This window comes from Chaetomium tenue (genome assembly GCF_020726465.1).
Source record: "Chaetomium tenue strain MPI-SDFR-AT-0079 chromosome Unknown F5144scaffold_2, whole genome shotgun sequence".
Lineage (NCBI taxonomy): Eukaryota > Fungi > Ascomycota > Sordariomycetes > Sordariales > Chaetomiaceae > Chaetomium > Chaetomium tenue.
Genome location: NW_027117330.1, coordinates 2,458,821 through 2,476,511, shown reverse-complemented (window position 1 = coordinate 2,476,511; position 17,691 = coordinate 2,458,821). Strand labels below are relative to the sequence as shown.

Here is a 17,691-nt window from a genome sequence, read left to right as displayed (position 1 = left end):
TAAGCTGTGGTGGGTCATTTTGGCCCCGCCTCCAGACCCCTGCTCGTTCACTGCAAGTGGCCCGCAACCAGGCCTCTGAACGACAGCCACGCCTGCCTGCAGAACGCGAAGCTGCTCTCAGCCAATGGCGGCGGCTCCAAACTCTGTGCTCTCTCTGATCTACCAACCAGTCACGATGACCTGGAAGGACGTGACGGAATAGACACAGCAGACCCGGAGCGGAGATTGTGCACCCGCCAATCTGACGATTGCAGTGCATGCGGGCGACATTATCCTTTAGCGATCGAATCGAATCATCAAATCACCAATCGAGGAATTCGAGCTGCGCAGACGAGGGGGAACACAAGGCGGCCCGGGGGTAGTTAATGCTCGGAGTTTGAGACGAACGGCGCACCAAAACCCGCAACGCAAACACATTTTGGGAACTGCGGGACGCGAGACGCAGGACGCAGGACGCAGGCACAATCAGTGGAACCGACTTGGTGGTCCATAACCAGACAACCACGTCAACGCCCTCCAACATCAAACGCCGCCCGGCTCGATACACACAGCACCCTGGATAGCCAGGAACTGACATGCCGCCCACGCCTGGCTGATCCCGCTCCTCTTGCTGCCGCTACCGCTGCCGGTGCTGCTACTGCTGCTGCTTCTACTGCCGTTCTCGTACCGTCCGTCTCCGCGAACACGTCGTCCCCATCCATTGACCCACTGCATTGACCCCTCAACGGGGCCCCTTGACGCTTCTGCCCGTCGTCCGGGTCTCACGGGTCGTCACTATTGCCCGCTCGAACTGCGTGTTGCTGGGCCTTACTGTTGCTGGTTCCTCCTCTTCCTCCTCCTCCGATTGCTACCACGACACGTCTGCATGGTGCGACCCCTACCCGTGCTGCTTGTCTATGCTGCATCGGCCTCGCCCGCTTACCATGTATATATCCAATAAGCCACCCGCCCCTCGCCCGATGGCCTCCGAGTCTGCAGATGTCGATGCTGCGGACGCTGCCAACGCAGAGCCGGCCTCTTCATGCCGCCGCAGGGACCAAGACGACTGCTCGCCACCCCCTGGTCCCACTCTTCATACCCATGGGCCCTCCCCTTCTTCATCCTCCAACCCTCCGTCCTCCTCGACCGGGTCACTTCCTGAGGACTCGTCTAAGCCGAGACGGACTTCCTTCCCTGTCTCGTTCCCGCCCATCTTCTTCCAGCGAAGCAAGGTTCCGTCGGCATCGCTCGCCGCATCCACTGCTGAAGGCAGGCCCATTCCGCTCACGGATCCCGCCAACACTAATCACACATCCGCCTTGCAGAAGCTGAACAGCAAGTACCCGTCGGCAGGACGGCGCCACGGCTACACCCCCGAAGCCTCTGTTGCCCGGAGCAGCACTTACTCACAGCCCGTTCTCGTGCGTACTTACAGCGGACCCTCGCCGTCCCAAGGCTCTCGTGGCACCAAGTCACCGCAACACAGGCCCCCGAGCAGCAGCCGAGGAGCCTCCAGACGCGTCCCCTTACCGTCAGCTTCAACACCGGGCAGCGGCGGGCCAGGTCGACCCATCCAGCCCACGCTAAGCGACGTTGGCGTCGGTACTACCAGCAGTTCTGGTTCCGGTACACACAAACTCAACATAGGGACATACGACAGCAATGCTCAAGGAGTGAACATGTCACGACCCTACAAAGCCAAGAAGGCCACCAACAGCATTACCACGACCACCACCACCACCAGCAAGCTACCCTTGCCATGGCCATGGCCGTTGTCCTCACGCCAGGAGCCCGAGGAACCGAAACTCCCCCCATTGGAAGCCTTCTCCTTCAAAAGCTTCATGGCTGATCTAGAGACCCGCGGAAGCGACAGCAACATCGGGGCGGATTTGGATCGTATAGCCGAGATATGTGCTCGTTCACGGTACTCCCTAAGCAACCAGTACGAAGTCCATGTGGCACCCCACGGTTCAGGTGCTTCGTTCACGCCAGGCGCACCGCCCTCTTCTGTCCCACGGAGCCGAAAAGGCCACAGCCGCATCCCAAGCCACGGCCATGGCATTACCGGTCCGACATTACAAGCCATCACCTCGGACGATGAGAACACGGCCCGATCATCCAATTCTCGGAGGAGGAACGGAGCTGCCAAGCGGCGGAGTGCCGCCTACGGTACCCTGGAAACTATCATGTCCTCAAGCCGGTCATCCGAGGAGGACAAGTCCAAGAAAAAGTCCGCGGCCGAGCTAGTTGGCGAGGTGCGAGGGAGAGCAGCCAGGAAAGCGTGGGATGACCCAAGCGCATCAGGGTCATCAGCAGCCATGTCCACCGGAAACAGCGGTAGTGCCGCGGATGCACAACCCCCGCAACAACAGCAGGACCCAAGCCCAACCTCCACCACCGCCGACGCCACCACGATCAACAAACTAGCCCGCAAAAAGTCCGCCTCCTTCGCCACCGCCATCATGGACACCCGCAACGGCCGCAGCGCCGCCGCGAAGAAGGCCGGTTCCTCCTCGTCGTCCGATCAACAAAACAAAAACAAGAAGCCACGAAAAAAGAAGGAGGACGATGAGACAGTTGCCAAACCCGCCTCAGCCCTACTCAGTGAACCAGCCCAGCCCCAGACATCAGGGAGCCACCTAGGCGTGAGAACATCTCGGAGCGGCGGCGATCGCCGGACGTCTGTGTCTAGTACGGGAGAGCGGGGCGGTCGTGCGGTGGACGTGGGCGGTGCGGGGGGGTTGCCGCATCTTCATTACCAGCAGGAGTTTCCGGCTGTTGCTACCGCCGCTGCTTCTGGGCGTGGGGCTTACTCGTCGTGGGGCGCGTGGATTCCCTGGCGGGCGGGGCAGGCGCAGCAGGGGTTGGGGGGCGGTGGCGGTACTGGTGTGGGAAGCCATGCTGAGGGGAGTTTGAGGCAGCTGTTGAGGAATGGTGGGGATGGGCTAGCGGAGAGGGGGGTGGGTAGGGTGTGAGGTGAGGGGGGGGAAGTTGGTTTGCGTGCCATGGATGACTACAACTGGTGCGCCTGGGGCGGGCCGGGAACTAACTACCTATGATGACTAGGTTTATGAGGGATGGCTTTTATGAATGAAATGGGTTGGGGGGTTTAAGGATACTCGGCAGGTGCCGAAAGCGAATAACTAGAGTGGACGAACAGAACACCGGGGAAACTGGGGCGGGATACCTAGTATGATCATATCATCTATGGGGTCTGATACCTACGCGATATGGGGTGTAGTCACCCCTGTGTCTCAAGAATGGCGGTCATCTTGCACTCGGGCAGTGGGAGGACCGACTTTTGGCTGAGCCGAATTAAATTGACGGTTGTGGAACAGCCAGCCAAATCAGAAGTTCAGACTTATATTTTAAACGTAGTACAATTGTATGACTTTCTCGTCCTCGGTTGGTGTCCCCGTGTTCCGGGAGAAGGTGCCGAGGAGGTTGGCCGAGATTTCGGCCCGCCTTGAACCGTCTACCTTGTTTGGCCACGCCGCTGCCTTGTGCTTTCCATGCCAACCTAAGGTTCCATGGGCTGATTGGGCTTTAACACAAATAAACCTACCGTTGCTCTATGCAATATGCACATTCAAGGAAAGCCTCCGCATAGGTTATCGCCAAGCTGACTTGGGAACGAGTCGTCCGCGACGGTGTCTACGAAGTGTCCGACAGGAGCGTCATTACCAATGTTACGGAGAGAGATGCTGGGAAGTGCTGCCGGACATGCCGAACTCATTCTGTGATCCTTTGGTCGCCGTGCACATCCTCCCGAGGATGAAGTTTGTCGCTGCAGGTATCCATATTGCAGTTAGTGTGGGTATCACACGATCAACCCGTTATATTATCTGAGGTATTGAGGACTGTTACACTTATCCTGAAGCATCATGCTGAAATGCTTATAGCCTTTCTAATGTTAAAACTAAGTGATCGGCTAAGTAGGTACTCTCTAATGCCAACGAAGAGTTGTATAATCATGTCGAGAATCAATGGTTCCTTCGTAAATCTGCTGCTAGAGAAACTCAAGATCGGTACTTACCTAGTAAGTTCAGTTGAAAAAGCAAAAGCTCACCGGCTAGCCCCCTTCGCGGTCGAAGGGAGGTAGCCGGCTACGAAACCCCTAGGGGTTTACTCCGTGCCCAGTTGCAGCCCGGTGATGCCCCGTCGGGCCGATGCGGGCTGCGTGTTTATTTCTGAAGTGGAGGACTCTATCGGCGCCCCGATACCTCCCAGAAAAACCCACGGTAGCATAATGATTCAAACCAAGAGCCTCCCCTTACGACCGGGATATTGAGGATGGTGAACTAGCTGGCCCGTGGGCCGAGGGCCACCGCCTAACCGCTGAGCTACCCAGCTAGGTGGTGGTCCTCGTTGGAAAGCAGCACCGCAAACCTTCCCTATATGGCACGGGCGGCCTTTTTGGGGATTTGAATATTTGGCCACTGGACCTGAAATATCTACTGTGCTTTGTGAAGATTTTCGAGATGCCCACAGAAAACATGACCCATTGTTCTCAACCTAGGTACCTACCTAACAATAGGACTCGGCGGTCGGCCTTTGTATTCAAACAAAGCATCGAAGGTTAAATCACGGGCACTAATTCAATCAAATCAACGATCTCGAAGTGCGATGAAGCGCCCTCTGAGCCACAATACACACGCTTGCAAGCTGATTTCAGGATTATAATCTCGACGTACTCTCGCGTGGCTACCATAGTCATGGACACATTACCACGGTTTGTTGAAAAACGGAGTATGGATTCACAGAGGCAGGAAAACTGCCCTTAGCATTGTAAAAGTTTAGAGCAAGGGAGACTTTAAGCCATGTTCTAGTTCGTACCCGACTATCACAGACGACTCCACAAGGTAGGAAGGCTGACACTGCTTAGTCCCTGTGCTCGCGAGCGGACTATGAGTACCGCGTTATGTAAGGCGATAGTTGTATATTAAATGCCCTGCTAGATGCGAGGCCAACTACCCGGCACCGCGTTTTTGGCCCTCCCGCCGAGTAGGGAAAATTACTTGACTCAAGTTACGATCTGAACCATAACTTGGATTTATCCCCTCAGTATTTATTCAGAGCTGGCTTGGCTTGGTACGTTAGAGTGTGCAAGATAAGCAGCCATGAGATTACCCAGTCCCGATTGGCCTGTCGCTATGCCCGCCCATCGCCCATGCTTGCTTGTAAAAAAGGACCACGACCTATGGTCGGTAACAGAGAGTGGTCGTACATAAATAATCCTTCCATCACGTCACCCCCTTCTCTTCGTGTGAGAAAGCCTACCCGGCCTTCTGCCTCTTCCCATTAGCATCGATGTGCGGCCTCTTAGCTTCCCGCGGAGCATCACCGCCTTCGTTTGGCCGCTTCCGCTCCCTGTCACGGGTGCTGCCGCTTTCGGGCGCCTCCTCTTTCGCCCCGGACTGCTGCTGCTGTGCAGCACGTGCGCGCTCCTTTTCCTTCTTTTCCTTCTCGCGCCGGAGCGCTTTGGACTCGAGCTCATGCCACTCGCCGCCGATGTCTTTGAGTCTGTAGTTGCGTACGTTAGCACTGGGTGTGAAGTCTTGGAAGAATGAGGGTGGCTTACTCAATCGCCTGCCGCGCGGCGGGCTCCTCCGAAACGAAATACGGGTGCTTCAGAACCTCGGCGGCGGTGGGTCGTTTGTCCGGGTCGTAATGAAACATGGACGTGAGGAGATCAAAGGCGGCTGGGGTCAGCTGGTCCTTGTACTTTTCCGCAAAGACGTTCGGTTTACGGTAGGTGGGTCGGAGGAGCGCGAACCAGGGCATCTCGACCAGGTTCGGCCAGTCTTTCCTGTTGGGAGTTCCAAGCACTGCGTGGATCTTCTCCAGTTGGTTGATCTCGCTCCCGTCGCCTGGGAAGATGGCTCGCTTGGTGAAGATCTCCACGAGGACGCAGGCGGCGCTCCAGATATCCACTGCCGGGCCGTACTGCGTTTCACCCAGCAACAGCTCTGGTGACCGATACCAGATGGTGATGACCCGGTTGGTGTAGTCTAGTTGGTGGTGCTTGGCATAAAAGCGAGCCAAGCCGAAGTCAGCAAGCTTGAGGATACCCTCGTTACTGACGAGGATGTTGGCAGCTTTGATGTCGCGGTGCAGGACGCCCCTCGTGTGAAGATAGTCTAGTCCTTCGAAAAGTTGCCGGGCCAAGTGCTTTTTATGTCCCGGCTCTAGGGTGTACGTCGGGTGGTTGAGAAGGCCTGTCAAGTCGTGCGACAAGTACTCAAACACCATGAAGCAGTCGTTGGCTTCAACCATGACTTCTTGGAGTTGGACGATGTTCTTATGGCCGAGCGAGCGAAGCAATTTGATCTCTCGGACGGCCGTCACTGGGAAGCCATCTCTCTCACCCTCCATCCGAATCTTCTTGAGGGCTACCAGCTTTTTGGTGTAGACGTTCAACCCCTTGAAGACCTTGCCGTACGTGCCTGAGCCCACGACGGATTCGTTGCCCGGTTTTCTGAAGAAGACGGATTTGGATGCCGCCAAGTCAGCCGGAAGGGTAGGCTTCTCCTTGAGGCGCTTCACAATCTTCTTCACTTTCCGTGTCCGCGGCGTCGGGTCGGGTTGTCTCGGTGGTTCGGGCGCTCTGCGGTCGCTTGGGCCGGTGGGGACACCGGGGCGGGATCGTGCCGACGCTGGCTCGGTCGGAGCGTTCTTAGGGAACCCACGGTCTCGGTCCCGCTCCCGGTCCCGCTCCGGTCTTGTGGGCGGCGCTTTTTGGGCTGCGGGCTTGGTCGGGGGTTCGCGCGATGCTGGGGCAGCATTGAATTTCGACGATATCTCGGGTCTCGGCGCCGCCACTGCTGGTTTCGCCGCGTTCTTCATGCTAAAACTAAACTTATTAGGCGTCGTGGATTGCGGCCCGGTGGGGGGCGCTCGGCCGAGAGCTGGTGTCTTGTCTTCTTTTGACTCCTCTTCCTTGCTAGTATCCTCCACTTGTAGGTCTTTAGAGGGCCTGAAGGGGTTGTCACTGTTTGCCGCTGAGGCATCGCCCTTCTCCACTGGAGCCTCCGTATGGTTGACGGGGGACCGGTGCGTAGTGGCATGGGAGGGATCTGAACCCTCGCCGGGGTCAGGCTGGCCACGACCATCGTTGCCTTGGGGATGCCATTGTGTACTTTTAAAACCGCCTCGGAGGCCCCCACGAGCGGAGAACTGACTGCCACGAAACGACCCGCCTCTGTGGCTTCCGCGGGGTCCCGACGGGTATTGGGCGGCGGGCCCCGTCGGCGCATAAGGAGGAGATTGTGCCTGGCCTGAGTGGTAGTGCCCTTGGGGGCCCGTGGGAGGACCGTAATTGTTGTGGGGATATGTTGGTGAAAATTGACCCCTGTATCTTGTTGATTAATGAAAAGTTCACACGGAAGACGCACGCGGTGAGATTGAACTTACCCTTGGGGGGAAAACTGCGGTTGGTTGTTCCAGCCCCGCCCGTTGCCACCGTAAGGGGACTGGGCTGTTGGGGAGCCGTGGAATGACGAAACGGGGGTTCCATGGCCCGATGACTGGCCGTAGCTGCGGGCATCGTATTGGCCCTTCGGATAGCCACCTTGAGGGTTAAACCCTCCACGGTAGCCACCTCGAGCACCCATAATCACCTCGATGCTGTTGGCACCGGAAGTAGGGTCAAAACTTTTGGACGCGCGCGACGGCTCGCGGCTGTCCATTCCCCTCTTGGTCGGTTGAGGGCGGCGGCTCTCACGGGGCGATTCGGACGGAGCCGGTCCGCGTATAGCGTGGGATTGGCCCTGATCGGCACTTCCTCTGCGACGTGACCCGGTGTCGGACAAAGGCGGTGGCCGAGTGTCCGCTGGGCCGGTTTTGCGGGAGTTGCGGCGGCGTGATCTTGATCGATTTCTGGGGTCGGGGCGAGGTGATTGGTGCCGATGCCTAGGAGACCTAGTCCTATTGCGGGATTCCCCCTCGGGATGCTGTCGGAAGGGCCGGCTGTTACGAGGCGACCGAGATCTATGGCGGCGCGGAAGACTTGGAGACCTCGACCGGCCGGACCGCCTGCTAGGTTTTGGAGCCTGGTCGCGAGGTTCGGGGGAACGCGGCCGGCGTGGGTGGGGGGACAAGCCTCGGTTGACGTTGGCTTGCTGATTTTTCGGTGGTACGCCCCTCTCTGGACCTGCTTGATTGATACTATCTTGCCGGGCCTTCTTCGGTTGCGACGCACGATCGAACGACGGGCTGGGGCTGCGTCGGCGCTTACTTGGGACGGGCGACCGCGATGCACGGCGTCGGATGCGGTCGTCTGGGCGCCCTTGGACTTCCTTCCTCGGCCCGGGCGACCTGTGGTCTGGGGGACGGCGATCCGGTGAAGCGCGAGGCTCGCGGCGGCGAGTAGGTTCGGGTGAACGGTCTCGGCGGCCGCGTGGTGAACGATGGGATGGCTCAAACGGGGGATCACTGCGGCGGTTGGGGCTGCGGGCCTGGTCACGGCGCCGGCGTTGGGTATCCTGCTGCGGTGGCTCGACCGACCGGCCTCGAGAACGCTGGGGTAGAGGAATAGGCCTGGAAGGTGGATGATGCTTCCGGGCTCGGTCTCGCTCCCTGGTAGAGTCTGACGTCCGGTTCACGGCAACAGCGGCGGGCGAGATGGATCTTCGTGAAGTAGTCATGCCGAGGTCATTCCCGTCCTGACGGCGGTGCTGGTTGTCCCGGTGGCTGTTACTGCCATTTGGTGATGCAGCGTTGTCTCGGCGCTGATGGTGTGCAAAGTGGTCGTCCACAGGTGCGAGATTCGACATTTGAGTTTTAGTTGGTCGGGGCGGCGAATGACAGGGGTTGCCGTTCGCGGGTTGGCCGCTGTGGGAACGCTGGACGCGTGCTGACGAGCCTGGGCCAAACCGCCTGTTGCGGGCCTGCGGAGGGGCGGGGCAACCAGCCGGCTGCAACATGAAATGCCTGCTCATCTTGGCGATAGGTCCAGTATGCATCATGATCATGGACAATCGGCCTTCCTCGAAAGATCCAGCTCAATCGCGCCAAAAAAAGCAGTAAGCCCAAGATAAAAACACCGCAGGATCCTAGATGCAGTAAAGGGCGGCATGCAGGTTAGGAATACACCAAATGGGCTCGTCGCAGGGTGTGTGAGTGCCCGGGTCTCTTTTCGTCGCTCGCTGGGCTGTTGTGATGGGGTCGATGCGAGGAGGATGTTCAACGGCAGGCCGTGGTCAATGGGTAGGTCGCTCCACGACAAAGCTCAACCACCGAATATGGATGCCCGAAGTCGCCAAATCCTTTCACCCCGCCTGTCGTAGGTTCTGATGGCAAACCGATTGTCGATCCGAGGGCTGCTCGACAGCCCGATGCTGAGGATGCAGAGGAGGTGGGAAACCCCCACCACTCAACCCAACAATCTGCAAAATGAACAACAGCCTGTTCAGTAATGTCGAACGAACAGCCCGTTATCAGATCAGAGCCGCCTAGCCGACCGGTCATTGTTGTGCAGCCGGGGCGTCCGCTGCTGCCCAAACCCGCTGAGCATTTGCTTGCCTTGAGCTTCGACAGCTCCAGGGCAACCAACCCGTCCCAATGGCCCGCATCAAAGGAGCAGAATGCCCGTGAGCAGCTCATCCATCCAAGTCGGCTCCTCAGACTATCCCACCCACGATCTAGCCAGCCACAAGCCAAAGGCCAAACCGACCAAAGGCTTGCAAACACTTGATCACCAAGCAGAGACCACTATATACGGCAAGATATGCTTTACGAGTGCAGCCCAAAAAAACCCAACCCACCTGGCATAGCAACGCCAGCCCTGTCCGGATACCGCGGGAACCGGGCCAGGTTCCCAAGGTCTTGTTAGGCAATGCGGTTGGCTGCTGTCTGGCCATTTCCCACACTTCATCATCACACTTCCCGATATGAAGACAACCAAGCCAGTTGCCCATATGTATGACTTTGGGTGCCCTCGGGAATCTGTTGTTGAGTGCCGGGTAGGAATTCCCGTCATCTGGAGTTGGAAACCGCATCGAGCGCAGGTGCTGTAGGACGCGCTGGTTTCAAGCCCCCCAGAACGCCGGTATCCAAGAGCAGCGAGGGCCGCCATGCAGAGACAAGCTTTGTATGAAATCGGCGTCCCTCCCCATAAGTATAGGATGTCGGGATATGATGTGTGGGTACCAAGGAAAGGACCGAGCCTCTTGTCCGAACGCTATTGTGTTGCATTCCGAAAGCGCAGCGACCAACTCCCATTTATTCCTATGTCGCATCTGTGCGGCGAACCAAGACGGTATGTGTGTGGGAACCGAGGATTGGGACGATCTCATATGGCGAACATCGATGGCGCTGGGCAGTTGGCGATTCGATGGATTCTCTAGTTCAGCGGGCGGGTGGGCAACAAAGTTGTTGCCATATTGCGGACTAACCAACTGCTCATCACCAAGAAAGTCAAAGCCGCCTTCATCTCATCCTTGGGTTTTCATCGCGCTAATCTGATGTTGTTCCAGAGGAGAACAACACCGCCCGCTGACTGCTTTGCAGGCGAGCCCCGCAGGTGGCAGCTCAAACGGAGCGCCATTGCCGATAAAAAAGGAACTCAAACAGAAGAGTAGCGAGAAATTGTGCAATAATGGCACTCTTAGAGGTCGTTGATTTAGGCGGGGCATTTACCACCGCTAAATGTACAACAAAGTACACATGTTCGACGAAAAATCATGATGCTGCCATGGGGAGATGAGTGGAGGTGAGTTGGCGTGAACCGACCCGACCGAAAGTTAAGATTCGGTAATCCACGCACGGACCAGGCTATGATCACCTGACTCAGCTGCACCCACTCTCAACTCCAACGTCGCTTGTATTTGCTGGCAGAGCAATGGAAGTATTGAATAGGTAGTAGGTATAGATGTCTTATCATTCACAGTGTCCTTTCTTCTGTCCAAATTCGACCTCGAGTTCTTGTATTTTTTCCCAATGGCATTCGAGCTCATTCACCATCTAGCTCTACCAATTCAGTTTTAGCTGCTTTTATTATTGTCATGCACTTCACTTCAAACCGACATGATTAGGTTGTTCATCAATATTACCTCTCACGGCATGTTTAATATTTTCTGAGTTCCAAACATTTACAATTACCCCGAAGCAACCTACCATCGGATTAGGCCTCGGTTAGCTATATTATATACCGGGTTATCTCACCCATCAAGTGGCTATCGTCCTAGTCAATCCCAGACTGACACTGACCGTGAGCGTTCGACCCGTTACCAGCGGCGATACGCTTTAAGCTTCATCAAACCACCCCAATATCGCTTGCGATGAATCTCGCAAGGGCGAGTTGGTTCTCGTTGAGGTTGGCTCGCCCATTCTGCCCATTCTGCCCATCACCCCTTGCTCCACGATTAGTTCTCTGCCCATACTCGACCTGCTCCTCGGCATCCGAGTCAAACATGGGGTGGTCCCCTTCGGCGTCAGGCTCCCTGTTTCCATCGATCAGCAGCCGGGTTATGCTGTGGAGCTGCAACAGATTGCTCAACGGAACAGCTAGCGTTCGGGCAATCTCCCGGTTAGTGAAATCCAACTGAACCAGTGTGTCAATCAACAACCCCCCCGCTAGGGAGGTGGCAACTGACAACTCAATGAATGGTTTTGGGTCAACGGCATCTACCGGCGCCCTCAAAGTGTCCAGGACTAGGTGCCTCAAAGTCTTAGGGCTAGCGCTTTTCGACCTGCCCCTGTTGCTGCCGCCGTTGTTGTTGAATCTGCCAGCCTTGCTGATACCCCTGTTGTTTCTGTCACCATTCCGGTGGCGGTTATTGTTGTCGTCCCAGTTTCGGTTACCGTTATTATTGGACCAACCGTTTCCATTGCCATTCCCATTGCGGTTGCTGCGATTGCCGTTACCGTTGCCATTGCCGTTGCCATTACGGTTGTTGTTATTATTGTTATTGTGGTTGCCACGTCCGCGGCCTCTGCCTTGGTTTGCCATGGCTGTTGAGTCAAGTAAAGTGTTCGAAACTAATGAGATTCTCCGAGTAAGTATTACTTGTACAATTGTCTTGTTCTACGTTAGGCCAACGAGCCCACGCCAGCTGCAGTGGGCAATCTTAAATATCCTTCTGGGTTTCTTTGTCTTTGTAGCATGCGATATTCATAGCACCATAAAGATAAAATGTGTCTGCTACCTGAGGCGGCGGGAAAGGGACCCCCGGGCCAGCCGTGCCTTTGTTAGCCACAGATGTCTGGACAATTTCATTGTTTGTCGGATGTCTCGCTCAAACATGACATTGTTATCTATTCTGAGTTTTCTCTGGACGGCCATGCCACTCTTGGGCCAAAAGGCCAGGCCCCGGAGAAGAATACGACCGAAGAAAAATATATTAGTAAAAAGAGATCGAGTGAATAAGTCGTGTAAGGAACCCAAAAAAAGCAACCAGGTCAAAGAGCTAGTAAACAAGCAAATACTTTATTTAGGCCGCTAGATAACTTTTGTTTCTTTTCTACAGCCCCGGTTTGGTCTATCTCCGACTTCCCACTTGCACTTGGAGTTCGGCTTTTCTTTCGCCCAGGGTGTACATATTTCAGTCTCTGACAGACAGTCGTGACAGTTCACGAAGATCAATTGGGTTAAAACAGGGCTTTCAGAATTGGTGTTGGCGTGATGGTACGCTACTGTGAACGGTGATTGGCCTACTAACCAAGATTTTGGCAAAGGAGATGGACGTTTGCAAGTAATGATTTTCCCTCGAAACGGTATTGTGGTGTTGGAACACTCCCGTTATCCAACGGACTCATGATGAATGAGACTTCTCCCAGCACCACGCGCTCACCATCAGCCAAGCCACCTCGATAGTTTACACTTTGCCACTGTGGCTCGCCTTATGCAGTCTGTTTGAGGTATATAAGAAGCCATGATGATAAGATATGTGTAAACCTAGCCCTACGTCTTCATGGACTCGCCGGTTCATGATGATCCTGTGGGACCCGAACGCGGGGCCCCGGCGACGAGCTGTAACCAATGTCGTCATCCATGGGGGTTGGTGGGCCCACAATGGATTCTCGATCAGCGCGATCATGGCGGATGGGTATCTGTTTTGTAATTTACAAACCGTATTTGTAAATTGGGTATGGCCAGGAGAGCGGCTCACAACACAACGGTTGTCAAAACGAACACTCGACACCCTTCGTGTCTTTCAAGTACTTATAATTTTTGGGTTCATTATTACTCGCCTAGGCAACTGAATCAGCCGTGAAAACCCGCGAGATCCCGCTACTAGGGGAGTAAAGTAGTTACCTAGATGGCAGTTCGCATGCGGCAAGGACGATGGATGAGTGAGCAGGTGGCTGGTGGAATTTTGAAACATCCCAGAAAAGTTCGGTGCTGAAATACCTTACGAGGGTACTCCTGCACCCATGTCGGCAGGCATGCAGCAGGGCAGTTTAGCGGCACCGAAAAGCTCCCCCTGTTGCCATCCATGCACAAACTCGAGCTGCCGTGCTACAACTCCCCACTTTGCCTCCGGCGTCGCTGCCCTGCCCGCCAACCAACACGGTCTGGGCCGTCAGCTCTCACCAACCCACCATCTGCGGCACACGCCTCCCCCTTCCGCCTCCCTCGACCCGCATCCAAATCCTGGTGATTCTCTTAACGCCTTTCCAATTTCGGTTTCGCCCTGCCCCCAACGCGCTTTGCCATCGACCTAGCCGCACCCGAATTCCTGCGACACAGCGCCTAGATCCGACGTCACCCCGCCGCCCTGTGCTGCATCCGGCCGCTATAAACTACCCAGTGGCGCGCCTTCGTCCGGCCTCAATCTCGGCTCGCCCCGATCATTCCTTGCTTGGATTCCTCAGAAAACTTCTCCAGGCAGGCCTTTCGCCGATATTTGCCGACCTCTCGACTTAAATAGCCTATCTGAGGCTGCCTTATCAGTTGGCGCATCTCCAACTTTCTCCGTGGGCCTGCGTTGAGAGACCACTCCCGTGATTTGAACAAATTCTGCTTGCGACATCGCATCCTCGGTTTTTATTTTATTTTCCCCTAATTTGTACCTGATCGATCCATATCCATCATCACCATGGCGAATGAGGAGACAGACCGTGCGCCTCGTGAGGTTAAAAACCACATGCTGTTCGAGATCGCGACAGAAGTTGCGCACAGAGGTATGCGACGAGTTCCAGCATTGCGATCGGATGGCAGAACTAACCTGCATCCTAGTCGGTGGCATCTACTCCGTTATCAAGTCCAAGGCTCCGGTCACCACGGCCGAATATGGGGACCGTTACACCCTCATCGGACCCCTCAACCACCAGTCCGTACGTGATTGCTCTGATCCCATTGAGTGCTTTCCGTTCCAGAGGTAATAACAAGGTTGTAGGCGGCCGTAGAAGTCGAGGCCGTGGAGCCCACCAACCCTGAACTCGCAGCAACGATCCAGTCCATGAAAGACCGCGGCATTGGCATCTTGTATGGCCGCTGGTTGATCGAGGGAGCGCCCAGAGTTCTTCTCTTCGACACAAAAACAGCATACAGCTACATGAACGAGTGGAAAGCCGATCTTTGGAATGTGGCGTCCATTCCCTCACCCGACAATGACGACGAGACCAACGAAGCCATTGTTTTTGGTTACCTCGTTGCGTGGTTCCTAGGGGAGGTTAGTAATTCTGACTCGTGCGCACTCTGAGGGACCTAGCTGACAGCCATGCAGTACGTATGCCATGAGAAGAAGAAGGCCGTCATTGCGCATTTCCACGAGTGGCTGGCGGGTGTTGCGCTACCACTGACCCGGAAGCGGCAAATCGACGTGACGACCATCTTTACAACCCACGCGACACTACTCGGTCGGTACTTGTGCGCCGGCTCCGTCGACTTTTACAACAACCTCCAACACTTCGACGTTGATGCCGAAGCGGGCAAGCGCGGAATCTACCATCGGTACTGCATCGAGCGCGCTGCTACACACTCTTGCGATGTTTTTACCACCGTCTCCCATATTACGGCTTACGAGAGCGAGCACTTGCTCAAGCGTAAGCCCGACGGTGTGCTTCCAAACGGCCTCAATGTCACAAAGTTCGCGGCCGTTCACGAGTTCCAGAACCTGCACCAACAGTCCAAGGAGAAGATCCACGACTTCGTACGGGGCCATTTCTATGGCCACTATGACTTCGACCCCGAGAATACGCTATATTTCTTCACGGCAGGCCGTTACGAGTTCAGGAACAAGGGTGTCGACATGTTCATCGAGTCGCTAGCTCGCCTAAACCATAGACTCAAGGCGGCCGGCAGTAAGATGACCGTCGTCGCCTTCGTCATCATGCCCGCGCAGACGTCGTCATTGACGGTCGAGGCTCTGAAGGGTCAAGCGGTGATCAAGTCTCTCCGCGACACTGTGGATACGATCGAGAGGAACATTGGCCGGCGCATCTTTGAGCGGTCGCTCAAGTGGCACGATGGCGAGCCAATGCCGGAAGAGAAGGAGTTGATCTCGAGCCAGGATCGCGTCCTGCTCCGCCGGCGTCTGTTCGCGATGAAGAGGCACGGGCTGCCACCGATCGTCACACATAACATGATCAACGACAGTGAGGATCCGGTCCTGAACCAGATCCGCCGGGTGCAGCTCTTCAACCATCCCAGCGATCGGGTGAAGATCGTGTTCCACCCAGAGTTCCTAAACTCTGCGAACCCGGTGCTGCCGCTCGACTACGACGATTTCGTGAGAGGTACCCATATGGGCGTATTCCCATCTTACTACGAACCGTGGGGCTACACGCCCGCCGAGTGCACCGTGATGGGTGTACCGAGCATCACGACAAACCTCTCCGGGTTCGGCTGCTATATGGAGGAGCTGATTGAGAATTCCAGCGACTACGGCATCTACATTGTCGACCGCCGGACCAAGGGCGTTGACGACTCGGTTAACCAGCTCACGTCGCACATGTTTGACTTCGCCCAAAAGAGCCGCAGGCAGCGCATCAACCAGCGGAACCGGACCGAGAGGCTTAGCGACCTACTCGACTGGAAGCGGATGGGTATGGAGTATGTCAAGGCTCGTCAGCTCGCGCTGAGGCGGGCGTATCCCACGTCCTTCAATGGCGAGGAGGAGGAGGATTTCATCCCAGGCGTGGACCAGAAGATCTCGCGTCCGTTCTCTGTGCCGGGATCTCCTAGGGATCGGACCGGCATGATGACTCCTGGCGACTTTGCGAGCCTCCAGGAAGGCCGCGAGGGCCTGAGTACTGAGGACTATGTCGCATGGAAGCTCCCGTGAGTAACACAAGACGCCCTGCTACCCTGAGAAATTATACTAATGCGTTGCACAGTGAGGAGGAGGACCCTGATGAGTACCCTTTCCCGCTCACCCTGAGAACGAAGACGGCTGGAGCAACCGGGAGTCCGCCCGGCAGCCTCCCGGCCAACGGCAACTGAGCAATCGGGTTGCTCAAGGAGGGGGTTGTGATGGTTCGACAATCCTAAATTGCATCACCATAAAAGTAGCTTTGCTCTTCTTTTCGCCCGGCCCACAAAAAACACACAGAAGCATCATCAGCATTGGTATATAGCGTCTTCATCTTTTCCTTTCCGTTTTGGAGAGAGCGGTGGTCCAGGATCAACCGCCAGATTGTACGAGGTTCGAGCTGGCGGTTAACAGCCAGACGGAGCACCGGGGGAGGTAATTACTGGTGAGGAACCAGGTTTTTGTGTATTTATTTATCTATCCATGTGCCACCCGGCCGAGGCACGCCAACCACAAGTCAACTCAGTCGCGACCGCAAGTTTTTGGACTGCATGCAGGCGTCCGAGCACAACTGCATTGTGTTGGAGATGACATGAGGCTGTCTCTGTATACCACACCCAGGCCGCGTGACCGTGGCCGGCGTGCCCGCGCCGTTGCCGCTAAGACTAGCCAACGAGCTAATGCTATGGCTAGAGCCCATGCCAGCATGGAGGTTGGCAGTCATTCTCGTTTGGTCTCGCACATCCGCACTCATAAGACGGGCTGGACACATGGCTGCCGGAGCCGCCTTGGCGGTGTTGACCATTAACCTGCCATCACGCACGGAGTTCGTCGACTTATACACTGCAGTCAAGTCTGGAGTTTTGCTGCTGCCCCTGATGTGGAGCGCACTTCTCTCAACCCTAACGGACACAACATCCCCTGAGCCGAAGCAGTAGGCTTTCCAGGTGGTCGGAGTAGGCCCGAGTTTCTTTACCACGACCTTCGTCGCAATTACCTCACAAACCAGGGCCCATGGCCGTGGAATCAGCCGTCGGACAAAGAAGCGCTTGGACAACCTTGCGGAGGTCTGTGCCAGGTCGGCGACAAGAGCAGGTGCAGACGACGTGTGGATGTATCCCTAGAGCAGTCAGATACATGCCTCGAAATATATTTGATAATCATCTCTAAATCTTGGGTGCGCATCGGCGACCTTGGGAGTGTCGAGTCAGATATAAATAAACGTCCGGTGTCACAACGACAAGCTTCGGCCAAGTCCACCCGTCGTTTCGGTGTCTTCAGACAGTGCCACCCACAACCTTCCATTGGGTATGAATCAGGCAGGTGCCGGCATCCCCTGTAATCTCCCGCCCGCGCCCCGCAATCCAACAGTGGTCAACCCCTCCACACAAACCTCCTCTCATCTCAACCGTGCGACAAGTCATTTGTTCTTTGTCGTCCATTCCAGCAACTGATCTGCCTGGATAGGTAGCTGGAGATATGGAGCCAGGCCCAGTGCCAAAGTGAGGACCGGGTT

The 17,691-nt window shown here is 56.0% G+C and overlaps 5 protein-coding genes across 5 annotated transcripts; 3 read left to right on the top strand and 2 right to left on the bottom strand.

The window, feature by feature from the left end:
- Positions 1-959: 959 nt before the first annotated feature.
- Positions 960-2,895, top strand: F5144DRAFT_590326 (uncharacterized protein; the record flags this gene model as incomplete). Its single annotated transcript, XM_066790148.1, has 2 exons — positions 960-2,624; positions 2,680-2,895. 2 exons carry the CDS (start codon positions 960-962, stop codon positions 2,893-2,895), a joined length of 1,881 nt encoding a protein of 626 aa, XP_066646495.1.
- A 2,195-nt stretch (positions 2,896-5,090) lies between these two features.
- Positions 5,091-9,056, bottom strand: F5144DRAFT_117130 (uncharacterized protein). The gene is made up of 3 exons (XM_066782185.1): positions 7,393-9,056; positions 5,561-7,330; positions 5,091-5,502 (listed from the first exon to the last, which is right to left on the bottom strand). Exons 1-3 carry the CDS (start codon positions 8,949-8,951, stop codon positions 5,256-5,258), a joined length of 3,576 nt encoding a protein of 1,191 aa, XP_066646494.1. The 5' UTR covers positions 8,952-9,056; the 3' UTR covers positions 5,091-5,255.
- A 1,693-nt stretch (positions 9,057-10,749) lies between these two features.
- Positions 10,750-12,013, bottom strand: F5144DRAFT_562081 (uncharacterized protein). Its single transcript, XM_066788293.1, has one exon. The coding sequence runs from the start codon at positions 11,927-11,929 to the stop codon at positions 11,234-11,236; it is 696 nt and encodes a 231-aa protein (XP_066646493.1). The 5' UTR covers positions 11,930-12,013; the 3' UTR covers positions 10,750-11,233.
- A 461-nt stretch (positions 12,014-12,474) lies between these two features.
- F5144DRAFT_562079 (uncharacterized protein) lies at positions 12,475-13,279 on the top strand (the record flags this gene model as incomplete). The annotated part of the gene is made up of 2 exons (XM_066788292.1): positions 12,475-13,170; positions 13,235-13,279. Coding segments are annotated over exons 1-2 (344 nt in total), but the record flags the coding sequence as incomplete, so codon positions are not given.
- Positions 13,280-13,831: 552 nt separating this feature from the next.
- Positions 13,832-16,529, top strand: F5144DRAFT_117094 (glycogen synthase). The gene is made up of 5 exons (XM_066782184.1): positions 13,832-14,103; positions 14,159-14,256; positions 14,319-14,594; positions 14,649-16,204; positions 16,261-16,529. Exons 1-5 carry the CDS (start codon positions 14,019-14,021, stop codon positions 16,364-16,366), a joined length of 2,121 nt encoding a protein of 706 aa, XP_066646491.1. The 5' UTR covers positions 13,832-14,018; the 3' UTR covers positions 16,367-16,529.
- Positions 16,530-17,691: the final 1,162 nt, after the last annotated feature.